Here is a 14,016-nt window from a genome sequence, read left to right on the forward strand (position 1 = left end):
CCTGGTCCCCGGGCGCCTCCGGCTGGTGGGTGGGTCCCTGTGGGTGTTTCCGCTTTCGCTGCTCTGCGGCTCTTAGACGCCTGCATTGCACGACCAGGTGTGCCCGACAAACAGGTGCATTAGCCAAATGCCGACGCACAAACCCCGGCACATGACAGAAGGCGTGTTTTCATTCTCTGCTGAAGAAACCGAGGCTCAGGAGGAAAAAGGATTTGCCGAGGTCACCGCACTGAGACGTGCCCAACCAGGCCTTCCTCGGTGGGCACTGCGCTGCCCGCCCTGAGTGCGCTGGCTGACGGGGAGAGTCCGGAGTGGCCCTTCCAGCTGCCTGCATCAGTCCCCCCGCTCCTGCTGCTGTCCCATCCTCACCGTAGTGCTTCAGTGTCTTCCTTCTGAACACAGCCTGCCACCTCGCTCCGGCTCTTCCTTCGGCCTGATTCATCAGGCTTCTGCACTTGGGATCTCGCTGCCTCCTCTCTGCCCTGCCGTTGGCCCCATTGGAAACACTGAGGGGCTCCATGCGCTGGTTCTCATGGTGGTTCTCCACCGCTGAAGTGGATCTTTATAATTTCACACTTCAGACTTTCCTCATCTCTAACGTGAAGGTGACATTCTCACCCAGGGGCAGGGGAGATGTCATGGGTGAACCTGGTAAGTATCACTCTGCATAACTGCCAGCTCCCACTCTTTACCCTTCGTTCTCAGCCCATCCTGCACCCTGCCTGAGGCCTTGAAAAGTGTGGGTTCACTACTCACCAGAAGGCTGGGCTGTGCCTCCCGCTCCAAGGCTGTCTGTCCTGCAGTGCCCGGCTTTTGGAGCAAGTCTGAACTTCTGAGCCCCTCCCTCCCCTTTTCACTGGGGCCCGGCTCCTGGAGACCCCGCTGCTTCGACTTTTTGAAAAGCAGAGCCTCATTTTCAAAAGAGGAAATAGAGCCAACTAGTAAACTTAGAAAAAATATTTGACTTGAACAACAAAAAAGTAAATGAAAACAACATTCTGGTGCTATTTTCACCTGTAATTTTCAAGTATAAGATTTCATAATTTAATGAAAAGTTGTTACTATAAATTTCTGGAGACTGGGCGATGAAATGTGGGCTCTGACCTGCTCGGAAGGACCAGGAAGGATTCCAGAGTGTTTGGCTTTTGAAAAGTACTTATTGTGGTAACACACAACATAAAATTGTCCACTTTAACCATTTTTAAGCGTACAGTGTAGTAGCAGTAAGCACGTTCACACTGTTGTGCGACCGTCACCACCACCCACGTCCAGAACTTCCTCACCTTCTCGAACTGAAACTCCATCCCATTGAACAGCAGCCCCCCAGCCCACCTGCCCCAGCCCCTGGGAACCACCATTCACCTGCCGTGTCAACTGACTTGCTACTTTAGCTGCGTCAGATGAGGGGGATAATACAACATTCGCCCTTTGGTGTCTGGCGTATTCATGCAGAATAACGTCGGCAATGCTCATCCACATTGTGGCATATGTCAGAATTTCCTTCCTTTTTAAGGCTGACTATTTCATTGTATGTATATTATACCTTTTGTTTATCTATTCATCCATTCACCCCAAGAGGGTTGCTGCCACCTCTTGACTATTGGAAACGATGCCACTAAGAACACGGGTATACAAATATTTATTTGAGACCCTGCTTTCCACTCTTTTGGGTATATACCCAGCAGTGAAACGCTTGTCATGTGGTAATTCTACGTTTAAGTTTTTGAAGAACTTCTATACTGTTTTCTGTAAGAGCTGCACCATTTTGCATTCCCACCAGCCACGCACAGATATTCCAATTTCTCTACAACCTCGCCAACACTTGTTGTTTTTTCTGTTTCTCGTGGGCTTGACATCATGGCTTTTGATCTGACTGAGCAGGTGAGTAGGAGTTGTACTTCGACAGCAGGAAAGGCACATGGATAGCCTAGAGGTTTGCAGTGCGGGGTACGTCTAGGGACAGAGCAGCCCACACGGTCAAAGCTCACGGGGCGTGGACGGGAGAGAGCAGGGGGCGAGCACTGAGGCAGCGGCCGCAGCCCCATCACAAAGCCGGAGTCCTGGCCGAGAAGCTTGAGCTGGCTTGATTGATAACACAGATGGCTCCAGAATCTGGACGAGTTGGAAACTCTTTTTTTAAAGATTTTATTTATTTTTAAAGAGAGGAGAAGGGAGGGAAAAGAGGGAGAGAAACATCGACTGGTTGCCTCTTGCATTCCCCAAACTGGGAACTTGGCCTGCAACCCCAGCATGTGCTCTGACTGGGAATTGAACTGGTGACCTTTTGGTTGGCAGGACAATGCCCACTCCACTGAGCCACACCAGCCAGGGCGTTTTTCTCTTTTTTAAAAGATTTTTATGTATGTATTCGTAGAGAGAGGAGAAGGAAGGGAGAAAGAGGGAGAGGAGAGGTAGAAACTCTTGCAGCCAGGGAACTCCCGCCCCCTGTTATGAGTTTCTTATCCACTGTCTGATCCTACACCTCACTAGATGGGGCCAGGGCAAGTACTCGCCCTGTCTGAGGCTTAGTTTCCTCTTCTGTGAGATGCGGGTAGGAGAAGGTTGCAGCACAGCCTGTGAGATAGAGAGAGAGTGAGCTGCTGTGATGGGGAGGCCGTGGACTGACTAGGGCCAGCTGCCTCGCTGCACAGCTGCCTCACCCTGGCCTGCGCTGGTCTGTCTGGCAGCCAGGACTCCCAACCCAGTGGACCCTGGCTCATATCCTGTGGTCACTCCTCCATGAGTCCTACAACCAAGAGGCTCAGGGTGGGATAGAAGCAGCCCAGGCAGGTCTGGGCCACCCTGAGAGTACCTTGCAAGTCCTGTGCAAGGACTCCCCATGCACAGGACTTGGTAGTGCACAGAGCCACACCTCACTGACACACGAAAACAGCTCCTCCAGGAGGCTGTAGTCACATGTTCCTGTCACAGACGAGGAAACTGAACCTTGGCCAGGGTAGCTTGCCCAAGGTCAGCAGCTAGGAAGCAGCAGGGCCAGGATTCAAACATGAGTCCCTTTGAGGACTTATGCACTCTCAGGAAGTTGGACTAGATTCATTTACTTGTTCACTTGTCATTCAACAAATATTTACTGAGCATTTACTATGTGCCAGGTACTGCCCCAGAAGTGAATGAGACCCATTCTCTGCCCTGGACCTTCCAAAGGTGCCTTTCCAAAGGCAGGTAATGACCTCTTACGGAGATTCTGCTACTTGCCAGGAGAATACCTAAATTCGCTCATTTAATCCTCACAGCAATCTGGAGAGATGGAGATTATTAGCATCATTTCATGGGTGAGAAAGTGGAAAATCAGAAAAGGAGGTGCTTGCCCAAGGTAGCACAGTTGGGAAGGGGCAGAGTCTGTGCTTGGATGAGGCAGCTGTCTGTTCTGTGTGTGTTCAGCTCAGCAGCCGGGGCTGTGTGCCTGCCTAACCTGGTGCCTGAGCCTCACGGCTATGCTGGGGGTCCAAACTTCCTATTCAAATGCTCTCCTGGCCCTGGCTGGTGTGGCTCAGTGGATTGAGCACTGGTCTACAAACCAAAAGGTCACTGATTTGATTCCTGGTCAGGGCACATGCCTGGGTTGTGGGCCAGGTCCCCATTTGGGGGTGTGCAAGAGGAAACTGATTGATGTTTCTCTCACACATCAATGTTTCTCTCCTCTTTCTCCCTGCCTTCCCCTCTCTCTGAAAATAAATAAATAAAATCTTTTTCAAAAATGTTACACTGGATGTCAGAAGGGCATTGGGTGAGGCCTGAAAGGAGACCCAGTGTCCCAGCAGTCCGGTTCCACCACGGGCTGGATGCAAAGGAAGTCCTGTTTCTGACTTATGTCTTGTCATCATAAATGAGAGGTGGCTCTCTGCTGTCCCAGATAAAGAAGGAGGAAAGAGGAGAGCACATACTCTCAACTGCTTTCTTTACCTAGTAGGTCATACATATACTTCAGTGATGAGTTTGGGATGTTCCTCCTCCAGGAAGCCTTCCCTGATCTACCCACCCACAGGCTGGGTCAGAGACCTTCCTCTCTCATAGGCCTGGCCACACTTTGTGGTCATTGTTTTTCACTCTAGACTCTTAGGACTGGGACCTCATGTGGGTCCCACACACCCTGTACAGCCTCTGCAGATCGAGGTGAATGTGTTTTTGAGGGATGTCTGAAGGAGGATGAGTCCTGACTCCACCCTTTCAACCATTCCTTCCCTCTCTGCAGCCTTATTCATGCCTTCCCCCTCTGGCTCTCCTTCTCTCCCCAAAGTGGAGGAGGAACCAGGTGCCATTACCCAAGTGGGGCTTTCCGTGGGTCTCAGCATAATGCCCGGGTCGGAGGTGTGCCAGGGGCACCTGATGAATGTTTCTCTCGCCCGTCTATGTTTCTCCCCCTTTCTTTCTCCCCCTCCCTTCTCCTCTCTTTAAAAAATAAATAAATAAAGTCTTTAAAAAAAAAAAGAAAAGAAAAAAGAAAAAAAAGAGAAAAAGAAAAGAAAAAAGCCACGGCACAGCGCGGGCAGGCCGGCGGGGGGAGTCACGTCGGCAGAGACGCGGCCACAGTTCTCTGGCGAATCACAAATCTCCAGGCTCCGTTGCTGTGGCAGCGACCAGCGGGACCAGCGACAGGCTGTGCGGGGAAGTCGCACCGCTGGAGTCCCGCCAAGAGGGAAGGGCCTCGCTGCTGGGGGCAGGCCAGCGAGCACCATGGCCGTGAAGTGGTTCAGCGGGGCGCCCTTCGGGGTGCAGAGCCACAGGTGGGGCTGGCCTAGAGGACGGAGAGAGAGAGGGCCCTTGAAGCCGGGCTGGAGCCTGGGGGAGGGGGGAGCGGTAGGAGGGGGGCTGGACTTTCTCTGCCTCTTATCTGTTGCGCCTCCCTGCCCAGAAGTCCGTTCAGCACCGTTATTAAGTTTTTTAAAACCATCTCGAAAGCACCTATAAGGTGCCAGGCCCAGAGAGGCGAGTGGCCTGGCCCATAGCAAGTCGCTCAGCTTAAAAGTGGTGGGTAGGGTTTCAGCCCAGGTGTCTTTCTTTATTCATACGTACTTACGATATTGAGGTGTATGTATATGTATATTCATATCACATATATATGCACACCACCTATTTTATATTCACATATATGACTGATATAGTTGATACATGATTTTGGATATATATATTATATATATAAAATCTCCCCCCCAAACCTGGAACTTATTTATAAAAAATAGTGTATTTATTCGCACATGTTTAAACTTCAGTCACCTTCAATACTCTCCATTTGATGCTGTACACCACTGCGATGTTTTTCCACTGCTCGGAACGGTTTTTGAACTTGTCGATTTTGATGCCTTTTAGTGCTTCTGCTGCTTTTTGTTTTACCTCACCCACATCAGCAAAATGTTTTCCTTTGAGGACTTTTTTCACTGGAGAAAAAACAACAACAAAAAAGTCGCTTGGGGTTAGATCAGGTGAATAGGGAGGGTGGGAATGGGGGTCAATTCCGTTTTCGGCCAAAAACTGCTGAACACTCAGTGAGGTGTGGGCAGGTGTGCTCATAAATCACCCGTAAATCTTCCCATAAATCTTCAAAAAAATTCCACCTGAGCGGAACGCCGCCTCTCACAGCAGCGCCAGCTCGTACATTGATACAGATGGGTTCCCAGAACACTTATCTAGCATGGGAAGCCTGTACTACACAGAGGCCACCCTCCAGAAGATAATTCTGGGTTTTTTGGGGGGGTCTCCCCTCATATATCACCTACTATGTATTAGGCACAGTTGTAGCATCTGGGGAGACAGCAATTAGCAAAACCTTGTACTCAGGGCTTGCATTTGTGTGGGGCAGGGTGTTTGGAATGGATAATAACCCAAAAGAAAAATGTATAAAATGTGGGGTAGTGATAAGGGCTATGAGGAAAAGAAAGCGGGGAGGAGGACCTGGTAAGTGCTGGAGGGTGGGGTGGGGGTGCGCTGAGAAAATGGCTTTTGAGTAAAGGCTCCCAGCAGGGGGAGGGGACCGGGAAGGGCAGTATCCAGGGAGAGGTAACCAGGGAGGATGAAGACCCTGAGGTGGGGGCAACTCTGCTCACCCTTCATGGGCTAGTTCTACAGGCACCTTCCCTACCCCGGAACCGCTCACGCCAGGGCTGGGTGCCAGGCACTGGGCTCTCACTGGGCCTTTGTCCTTCCCCAGGTTTGATGTCTCTGCTGTCCACCCCAACAAGAAGAAGATGAGCACCTTCACGGAGGCCCCCTACTCCAGGCTTTACTCCGTGGACGTGGTGAGTGTGCCCAGCTGTGCCGACTCTCCCACATGGTCCGGCCTCAGCCCTCCGAGTCCTCCAGCATGGTGGGTGAGCTGGGCCGTGTAAGGAACATGCCTTACACCTCTCCATGCCCCCAGTCCTCGGCACTGAGCCTGGTTCAGAGCCGGGGCAGGACTCTAGTGAAAACAGCATGAGTTGGGGCCACAGAGACCTGGGTTCCATTCCCATATCTTGCACTGACTGGCTGTGGGCTCTTGAATGAGTTACTACTCCTCCCTGAAGTGGGAGGGGCCAATGATGGAGGAATTCATGGTGGTACCTTGAGTACCATGCCCCTTGGTGCTAGGCTCGGTGCTGGGGGTGGGTCCGCAGAGAGGCAGGTCATACCCAGGTCAGGGTGGCTGCTTCGTGCGAACTTGCTCTGTGGGTAGACTGAGTGCATGCGGCTGTCTTAGCCCTGACTGTGCTCTGATTCAGTCCCACATAGGGCCTGGGACCTATGGCAGCAAGGACACCTGCTTCAGCAGGAAAAAGCTGAAGAAGGAGGCGGGCACAGGCTGGGCCAAGGCCCAGGAAGCCACGAGGCTGACCCATTTGCCCCACTTCCAGTACCGGACCATCATGAAAGAGAAGAGGCTGCAGGTGAGGTCCCTAGGCCGTACCCCTCCCCTCTCCAAGGGTGGCCTCAGTGTCCTCCAGGGCTCAGGTAGAGCTCACTCTTTAAGGAACACCATCATCCCCAGGCTCCTTCCTGAACGGACATCCCCAAGTGTAAGGTTTTCACCTTCTCTCTTCTCTTGAGACAGAAGGAAAAGCTGGGGCCTGGCTCCTACAACTTCAAAGACTTCTTAGAACAGCTGCAGCAGAAACCATGCAGCAACCGGGGGCTGCTCAGCTCTGGGGAGGTCCGCTTCCGAGGACCCATTGGGGTAGGTGCTCTCCTGAAAGGAGTGGGAGCCCTCCCACCCTCTGCTCTCTTTGAGCCTGAAGCCTGGGTGGTGCTGGAAGTGCTCCTCTCATCCCCTTTCCTCCCCAGGCTCGGCCAGGCTCTCCTTCAGGTCCCCACAGCCCTCAGCTTCCCCGTGCCATGGCCTCAGGCCCACTGGCTGTTGTATATCCCTGCGTCTGTCCCCCAACTAAACTGGAAGTTCCCTGCTGGCAGGGATGGGTCTGGTTCATCTCCGAGGCCCCAGCAGAGAACCTGGCATACATTAGGAGCTCAGCAAACTCATTCATCTTTATATCCAGCCACCCAGCCAGCAAATCGTGATGGAGAACCCACTAAGTGCAATGCACTGTTGTTGGTCCTGGGGACTCAGCAGTGAAGAAGACAAGGTTCCTGCTCTCCTGGAGCATCCTAGTGCTAGAAATAGCAGAATAAAGAAGCAAGTCACGTATTATCAGGCAGGAAACTTGAGACAGGGAAGGAGCAATTTATAGGGTGGTCAGGGATGGCCTGTGGGAGGAGGTGACATCTGAGCAAAACCTGCGGGACATGAGCAACTGAGATTCATAGTATCTGCGACAGAGCATGCTGGGCGAGCAGGAACAGCGAAGACAAGGGCCTGAGTTAGACCAGCAGGCAGGAGGCAGTGTGGCCGGAGACAGTGGGCAAGGAGAGAGAGCAGAGGAGTGAGGGCCAGCCATGAGGACCTTGCAGCAATGTCAGGGCTTCTGGTTTGATTCCAAGTGCTGTGTGAGCCAGTGCAGGGCTTTCACAGGAAGGGCTTGACTAACATGTTCAGAGGTACACCCGCTTGTGGGGGTGAGGGCTGGAGGCTGCAGGGGTCTAGATGGGAGGCGATGGCCGTGGGAGGTGGGGGTGGCAGGAGGGCCACAGTGTGTGGGCTGGGCTGGGATAGACATCTCATGGGGGGGCACTGAGTGGGGTTTGAGCTCAGTTAGGTCATGAGAGAGAAGGCAGGAGTCCCACCACACCTGTGTTTTGCTGAGCGCCTCACCTCCCAGGCCCTCGCGCCCTCTGTGCTGGACGCTCTCGGCCTTCTCCCAGCTCCTCACCTGTGCCACACACACTCTTTCAGCTAGGGCTATGCGCCTGCTCTTCCTGTTGTCAGAAATGCCCTTCTCCCTTGAGTAGCCCTTCAGCTGAAGATCTCCCACTCAGCCTTCAGCTCTCAGCTCCAAGGGCTGACCTGAGCCCCCACTAGGTGACATTTCCCTTTCCTAAGAGTCCCTGTTGTGATCACGTGTTTAGTGTCTCCCCCTCCCCCCACTGGACAACAGCCCCTGAGGATGGGCCACGTCTGCCTAGTTACTGCAGAATTCTCAGGTCCTAGCAGTGCCTGGCACACAGTAGGCACACTATAAGTATCTGTGGACTACATGCAGGCATGCCTCCTAAGTACCTGGCTCTCCAAAACGTCCTCACTTTTTGCATTCGCTCCAGATGAGGTCCTGGAGGCTCAGAGAGGATAAGCAGCTTGGCCCCGGGCTGCACAGCTGCAAGTGAGGGACGCCAAGCCCGCACCCAGGGCCTTTCCCTCACCCCTCACCACTGGGAAGCCTTCTCTGAGGCCTGGAAGTTACTTCTTGCCTTTTTCAGGGGACAAGCATGTGCATCTTCAGGTCCAGATGCTGTAACTGCAACTCAGGGCGAGGGGCTGCCTGCACGCATTTAAAAATGAGTCATTACCTTCACATCTAAAGGAGTCAGTCATAGCTGACCCTAAACACAGCACTTTCCACAAGCCGGACACTGTTCTAAGGACTTCAGTGCCCTCACTAACTTAATCCTCACCATAACCCTGTGAAGTAGGCACTGTCATTACCTCCACTCCCTAGCTGAGAAAACCGGAATACAGAGGGTGTCCGCACCTGCCCAGGGTTGCAGAGCTGCTCAGGGACAGAAGCAGGGTTTGTGTTCCCGCCAGCCACTGCACTGTACCCATAGGCTCGGCTTCTGTTCCTCAACTCACCCTCAAGGGCAGGGTCTACCCAGCCCAGCTGAGGGCAGAGGAGTTGGGGGAACATATCTGATACTGTGTGTTTCCTGCCTGTGTCCCTAGCCCCCAGCTCTGGGGCATCTGTGCGTGTTGGCTGAGCAGGTGACAGTGCCATGGTGGGTCCCTCTGTTCTGGCTGTCTCTTCTCCCTGCTGGTCCCTCTACCTGCTCCCGCAGAGACCTTAGCCAGGCCCTGAGGGGTTTCTGAGTCAGTCTCCTAGGCTCAGCCCCAGACACTAATTCAGGGAGGGGTCGCTGCCCCAGGGGTGAGGGCAGTGCCTCGGGGAGCTCAGGTCCAACGCCTGCTTTTCTCAGTCATCATCTTGCTGTGAGACCTGGGCTGGGACCCTGATGGCCTCTTCTGGCCCCTGGTCCCTACTCTTGCCCCCTGCCTACTGCAGGTCTATAAACATCACCTGCCAAAGCTGTGGGTGCCTGCCTTGGGGTCCCATGACTCCTTCCCCCAGGAAGATGGGGCTATTGAACCCTGCAAAAACAATGCCTTCTTCTCTGGTTTCTGAACCCCGTCCCCCACTGGCACTGGGTGCTGCACCCCCACCCCCCCCCGCCCCACTGTGCACTCTGTCTTCTCTGGGCTTTGGGGACACTGGACTCTGCAGCCCTGAAGTTCCTCTGCCAGCTTCTCTCCATGGCTCCTCTTCCCCAGCACCCCCACCCTCTTGGGGAGATCTCTTTCACCCAGCCAGGCTCCATGCAGAGGGTTCCAGATCCCGCCCGGGGGTCCCTCAGCACCTCAAACTCTGCAACCCCCACCCATCATATGTCAGCATCTCCTGTTTTTCCAGGGAATGGCTCCACCCAGCTGCCCGAGCCAGGAGCCCAGCACACCTTGTTCCCCTGCAGTTGCTGGGGTCTGTGTTCTCGGCCTCCTCCCCTTCTGCTCTTCCTCCTCCTCCTTCTCCCTCGCCCCTCCTCCCCTCCCTCCTCCTCCTCCCATTCCTACTGCCTCTGCCCTGGCCCAGACGACTGCCTCACCTCCACCCAGGGGTGGCCTCCTGATGGATTCGCTGGTCTCCTGCATTGCCAGCACCTTCCCTAAGCACCCGCACACCTCAGAATCAGGACTTAACCTGCCTCGGTGGGGCCTCTAGGGCCTTCCCCCTCCTCTTCGCATCATACCTCTCCCAACTGACCTCAAAGTGGTGTTCCAGCCTCCCTGCCTTTGCCCCTCTGCCTGGGGGAATTGTCCCCTTCCCCACACCCATCTCCTAGGATCCTTCTCATTCTTCAAGGTCCAGCTAAAAAACAGTTAAGTGCCAATTCCTCTATTCCCACCCTGCCCCCCCCCCCCAATTAATCACTCCTCCTGCCTGGGTCCCAGAGGCTCTGACAACATACCATTTAAAATCACGGGCTTTCCCCCTGGCTGGTGTGGCTCAGTGGCTTGAGTGCCGGCCTGTGAACCAAAAGATTGGTGGTTCGATTCCTAGTCAGAACACATGACTGGGCTGCTGGCCAAGTCCCCAGTTAGGAGCTTTGAGAGGCAACTGATCGATGTTTTTCTCCCTCCCTTCCCCTCTCTCTAAAAATAACTAAATAAAATATTAAAAAATCAAATCACGGGCTTTCCCATTAGCCCAAGTGTGTTGCCACACCTGTGGACCTGGAAGGAAGGGCAAGGCTCTGCCAACAGAGTGCCTGGCACTTAGCCCAAGAGCAGGGCAGAGGTTACTCTTACCCCTTTTACAGCGTCACTTTAATGCCTCCTCCCTGCCCCCACCACCTTGTGGCGCTCACTACCCTCCTACCCCAGTGCCTACATGATGCCTGGCAAACAGTAGGGGCTCAGAAAGATCGTGGAATTTGGAGCTGGAACCCTTGCGCTGCCCCTTTCCGGAGATGGGACCCTGGAGCCAAGGATTGCCTCTCTGAGACTCTGTTTCCCCATCTGTTAATTGCGGATGGCGCTGATTTGATCTCATCCAGTTGTCTTCAGGACCAAGATAGTAGGCTGGTGAAACAGCTAAGGAGGCAGGGACCCAGCTTCCTACCTTGGGGCTTTTCTCTGGAACACACTGGGAACCCCAGGCTCTGGAAGAGGGCAACGTTTAGTCGTGTTCCTCTGAGGGCTAACAATTCCGACGCCCGCAGCGCCCTGACTCCCGCGGCAGAGTCTGGCAGAGTCCCTTGTCCCCTCCGCCCCGCCTGGTTTGGGGCTCTTCCCCTTGGAGTAGTCGAGGCAGGAAGGGCTAAGCTATCGTGGAGCGGCAGCGACCCCTGGTGACTGAAAGATGCAAAGCAACAACATCCTGCTGGTTCTCTGCCCAAGCACCCCCACCCACCTACACTGCAGCGTGGCTCTCCTCTCACTACCTACAAAGAACGTATTTCCGACCTTGGCAGTCAAATTCCAGCCTTCCAGTCACAATTCTCAGCCTCTCTTACCTCTCCTCCCACCCCCTCCAAGACAGCTGCCCCACCATGGGCTGGGCACTGTGCAAGAGGCTTTATAGACACTTAAAAATTTCATCCTCATTACCCTGGAAGAAAGTATTACTATCCCCATGTGACAAAGGTGGGCCATGAGGCTCAGAAGGATTAAGTGGTCTGCTCAACATCACTCAGCTAGGAAGCAGCAGAGTCAGTATTCGAACCCAGGACTCCGGATACTTCTCGGTCACAGCAATGTTCATGGCACAATGTGAGACCCTTTCATGCAAATGCAGGGTTGTGACATGGGTGCAGTGGATGGAATTTCAGAGGCCACCAAAGCAAGCAACTGTCTGAGGTGACAGGTGAAGGAAGGCTTCATTCCCAGGAGAGAAGACATTTGAGTTGGCTCTGTAGGATTAGAAGAATTTCCCAAGGGAGAGAAGGCAGGACGGACATTTCAGGTAGCAGTGAAACAACACAAGTAAGCAAAGAAAGGCAGGGAGGCTGGCAGAATGGCACGTGTCTGGGGACCAGCAAGGACCCACTTAGGCAACATGATCTGACAAGGCAGAGGGCCCTGGTGAATAGTTGGAGTGTGGGCCTGAAGGCCTGATCGGCAGCGGAGGCTCACAGGACAGCGGTGCTGTGTGTTGGGAGGCGGCTGGCCCCCAGGGTCCCTGAAAATCCTGTTCCCCTCTTGGGGGCGTCTCTTCTTCAGGGGCACTTAGCATGAGGAGTGGGACTGATGGCTTTCATGTTCCCCCTTCCCCTGCAGAACTACTATCCAGGTCCTGGAAATTATGGCGAGAAGGGCAACCCATACACGAAGCTGGAGGAGAAGGCCTGGAACCGGTCTCATTCCGAGGGCCTCCTGTGCAGGATGACCAACAAGCCACCCCCCTTGGCTCATCAGGTATCTCTCTCACCTGGCCAGGCCTGGCCACCTTCCTGCACAGTTCTGGGGGCGGGCTCCGGGAGCGGATGGGGAAAGCGAGACCCCAAGGGGGCGATGCGCCTGCTTCGGCACCCCTCCCTCAGGGACTGGTGTCTGTGCTCTGTTCCAGGGCAGCGGTCTGGCGCCATGCACCTACTCCCTCAAAAGCGGCTTAGAGGCATGCTTGGGACGATCCATGGGCACCCGTGGCCCCTATGACATTTTCACTGGTGATCGAAGCAAGCCCCAACCCTACGGACACTACTCTGTGCAGGTGTGTGCCTGGGTGGGGTGTGGCTGTTCCCTAGCCCGATGACAGGGCTCATCATCTCCAGGAGCACCACCCTGCATGCCAGGCACCGTGCAGGGCCCTCCTCACGTCCTGCGCACCTCTCCCTCGCAGCGTTGGAGAGGGAAGCTGAGGCTGGCCCACCGCCGCTATGGCCCGGTGCTGGGGTTTGAATTCTAGCACGTCTGTCTGACTTCACTGCCAGTTCTCACTCCTCTGCACTGGCGTGAACTCCAGGGGCAGTGCCGATGGCCACAGTGCCGGGACGGGATGGGTGGCAGACTGGCCACAGCCTGCAGGGACCTTGACAGCTCAGGTCTGGGTGTCCTGCTGTCCAGGACACACTTCCAGGCATCACAGACCCCGCTGAACTGGCTGGCTGGGTTAGTGGCGCACTGCTAACAAGGCGGGGAACTGGAGGGCCAGGGGGGAAACTGAGGTGGAATTTTAGTTCCATCCTCCCTTTCCTACACCCAGGAAGTTCCTGTTGTGTGATCCATACCACCCCATGCTTTGTCTTCTTCATGCTCACAGCAACTGGACTTAAGTATTTGTGCGATCACCTATTTTTTGTCTCCACTATGTATTCACTCAGTGTGGACATTTAGGCCAGGTAATAGTCTAGGTGCAGGGGAGACTTGCCTCTTTGGCGTTTACCTTCTAATGGAAATAGAAACACAGTCATGAGTAAAACACCGTGTAGGTGGTGAGTGCTGTGGTGAAGGGCGTCAGGAGTGCTAATTGGTAAACAGCCATTGAACTGAGCCCTCCACCTGGTGCGGCCCCGCGGGCCCTTCCACCACCGGCTACTGCAGGGGTGGGCTCGCCCAGCACAGGAGGGACCTTGGGACCCTCCTCAGGCCCTGTAGCCAATGCCCATTCTGAGTGAATTCTGAATGAATTTTTTATTAGCTAAAAAATAAAGGACTTTATTTTTAGTTTAGGTTCATGGCATCTTTGAGCAGAAAGTACAGAGTTCCCATGTGTGTTCTGTTCCCCTTACACGCTCATCCCCCTCCACCATCAGCACCTCGCCCCAGAGTGGGGTACTGCTTATAATACATGAAGTCACATGATGCACCATTGCCCAAAGTCCACAGTTTACATGGGCGTCACTTTCTGTGGTGTCCGTTCCATGGGTTTGGACAAATGTACCCACCATTATAGTATCACACAGGGTAGTTCCACTGCCCTGAAA

The 14,016-nt window shown here is 54.1% G+C and overlaps 1 protein-coding gene across 5 annotated transcripts in view; it reads left to right on the forward strand.

The window, feature by feature from the left end:
- Positions 1 to 14,016, forward strand: part of CIMAP2 (ciliary microtubule associated protein 2) — a 34,685-nt gene that overhangs the window by 12,768 nt on the left and 7,901 nt on the right. The window contains exons 2-8 of one of the 5 annotated variants that reach the window (XM_024571016.4): positions 98 to 651; positions 3,114 to 3,183; positions 6,167 to 6,254; positions 6,717 to 6,881; positions 7,046 to 7,168; positions 12,371 to 12,508; positions 12,660 to 12,803. In XM_024571016.4, coding sequence (XP_024426784.2) covers positions 519 to 651; positions 3,114 to 3,183; positions 6,167 to 6,254; positions 6,717 to 6,881; positions 7,046 to 7,168; positions 12,371 to 12,508; positions 12,660 to 12,803 — 861 coding nt within the window. In that variant the 5' untranslated portion in view covers positions 98 to 518. Of the gene's footprint in view, positions 1 to 60; positions 652 to 3,113; positions 3,184 to 4,187; positions 4,746 to 6,166; positions 6,255 to 6,716; positions 6,882 to 7,045; positions 7,169 to 12,370; positions 12,509 to 12,659; positions 12,804 to 14,016 lie in introns of those variants that run through there. The other 4 variants (XM_045204187.3, XM_024571017.4, XM_045204188.3 and 1 more) reach the window with 4 other exon arrangements.

The sequence above is a fragment of the Desmodus rotundus genome, chromosome 3, assembly GCF_022682495.2.
Source record: "Desmodus rotundus isolate HL8 chromosome 3, HLdesRot8A.1, whole genome shotgun sequence".
NCBI classification, from domain to species: domain Eukaryota; kingdom Metazoa; phylum Chordata; class Mammalia; order Chiroptera; family Phyllostomidae; genus Desmodus; species Desmodus rotundus.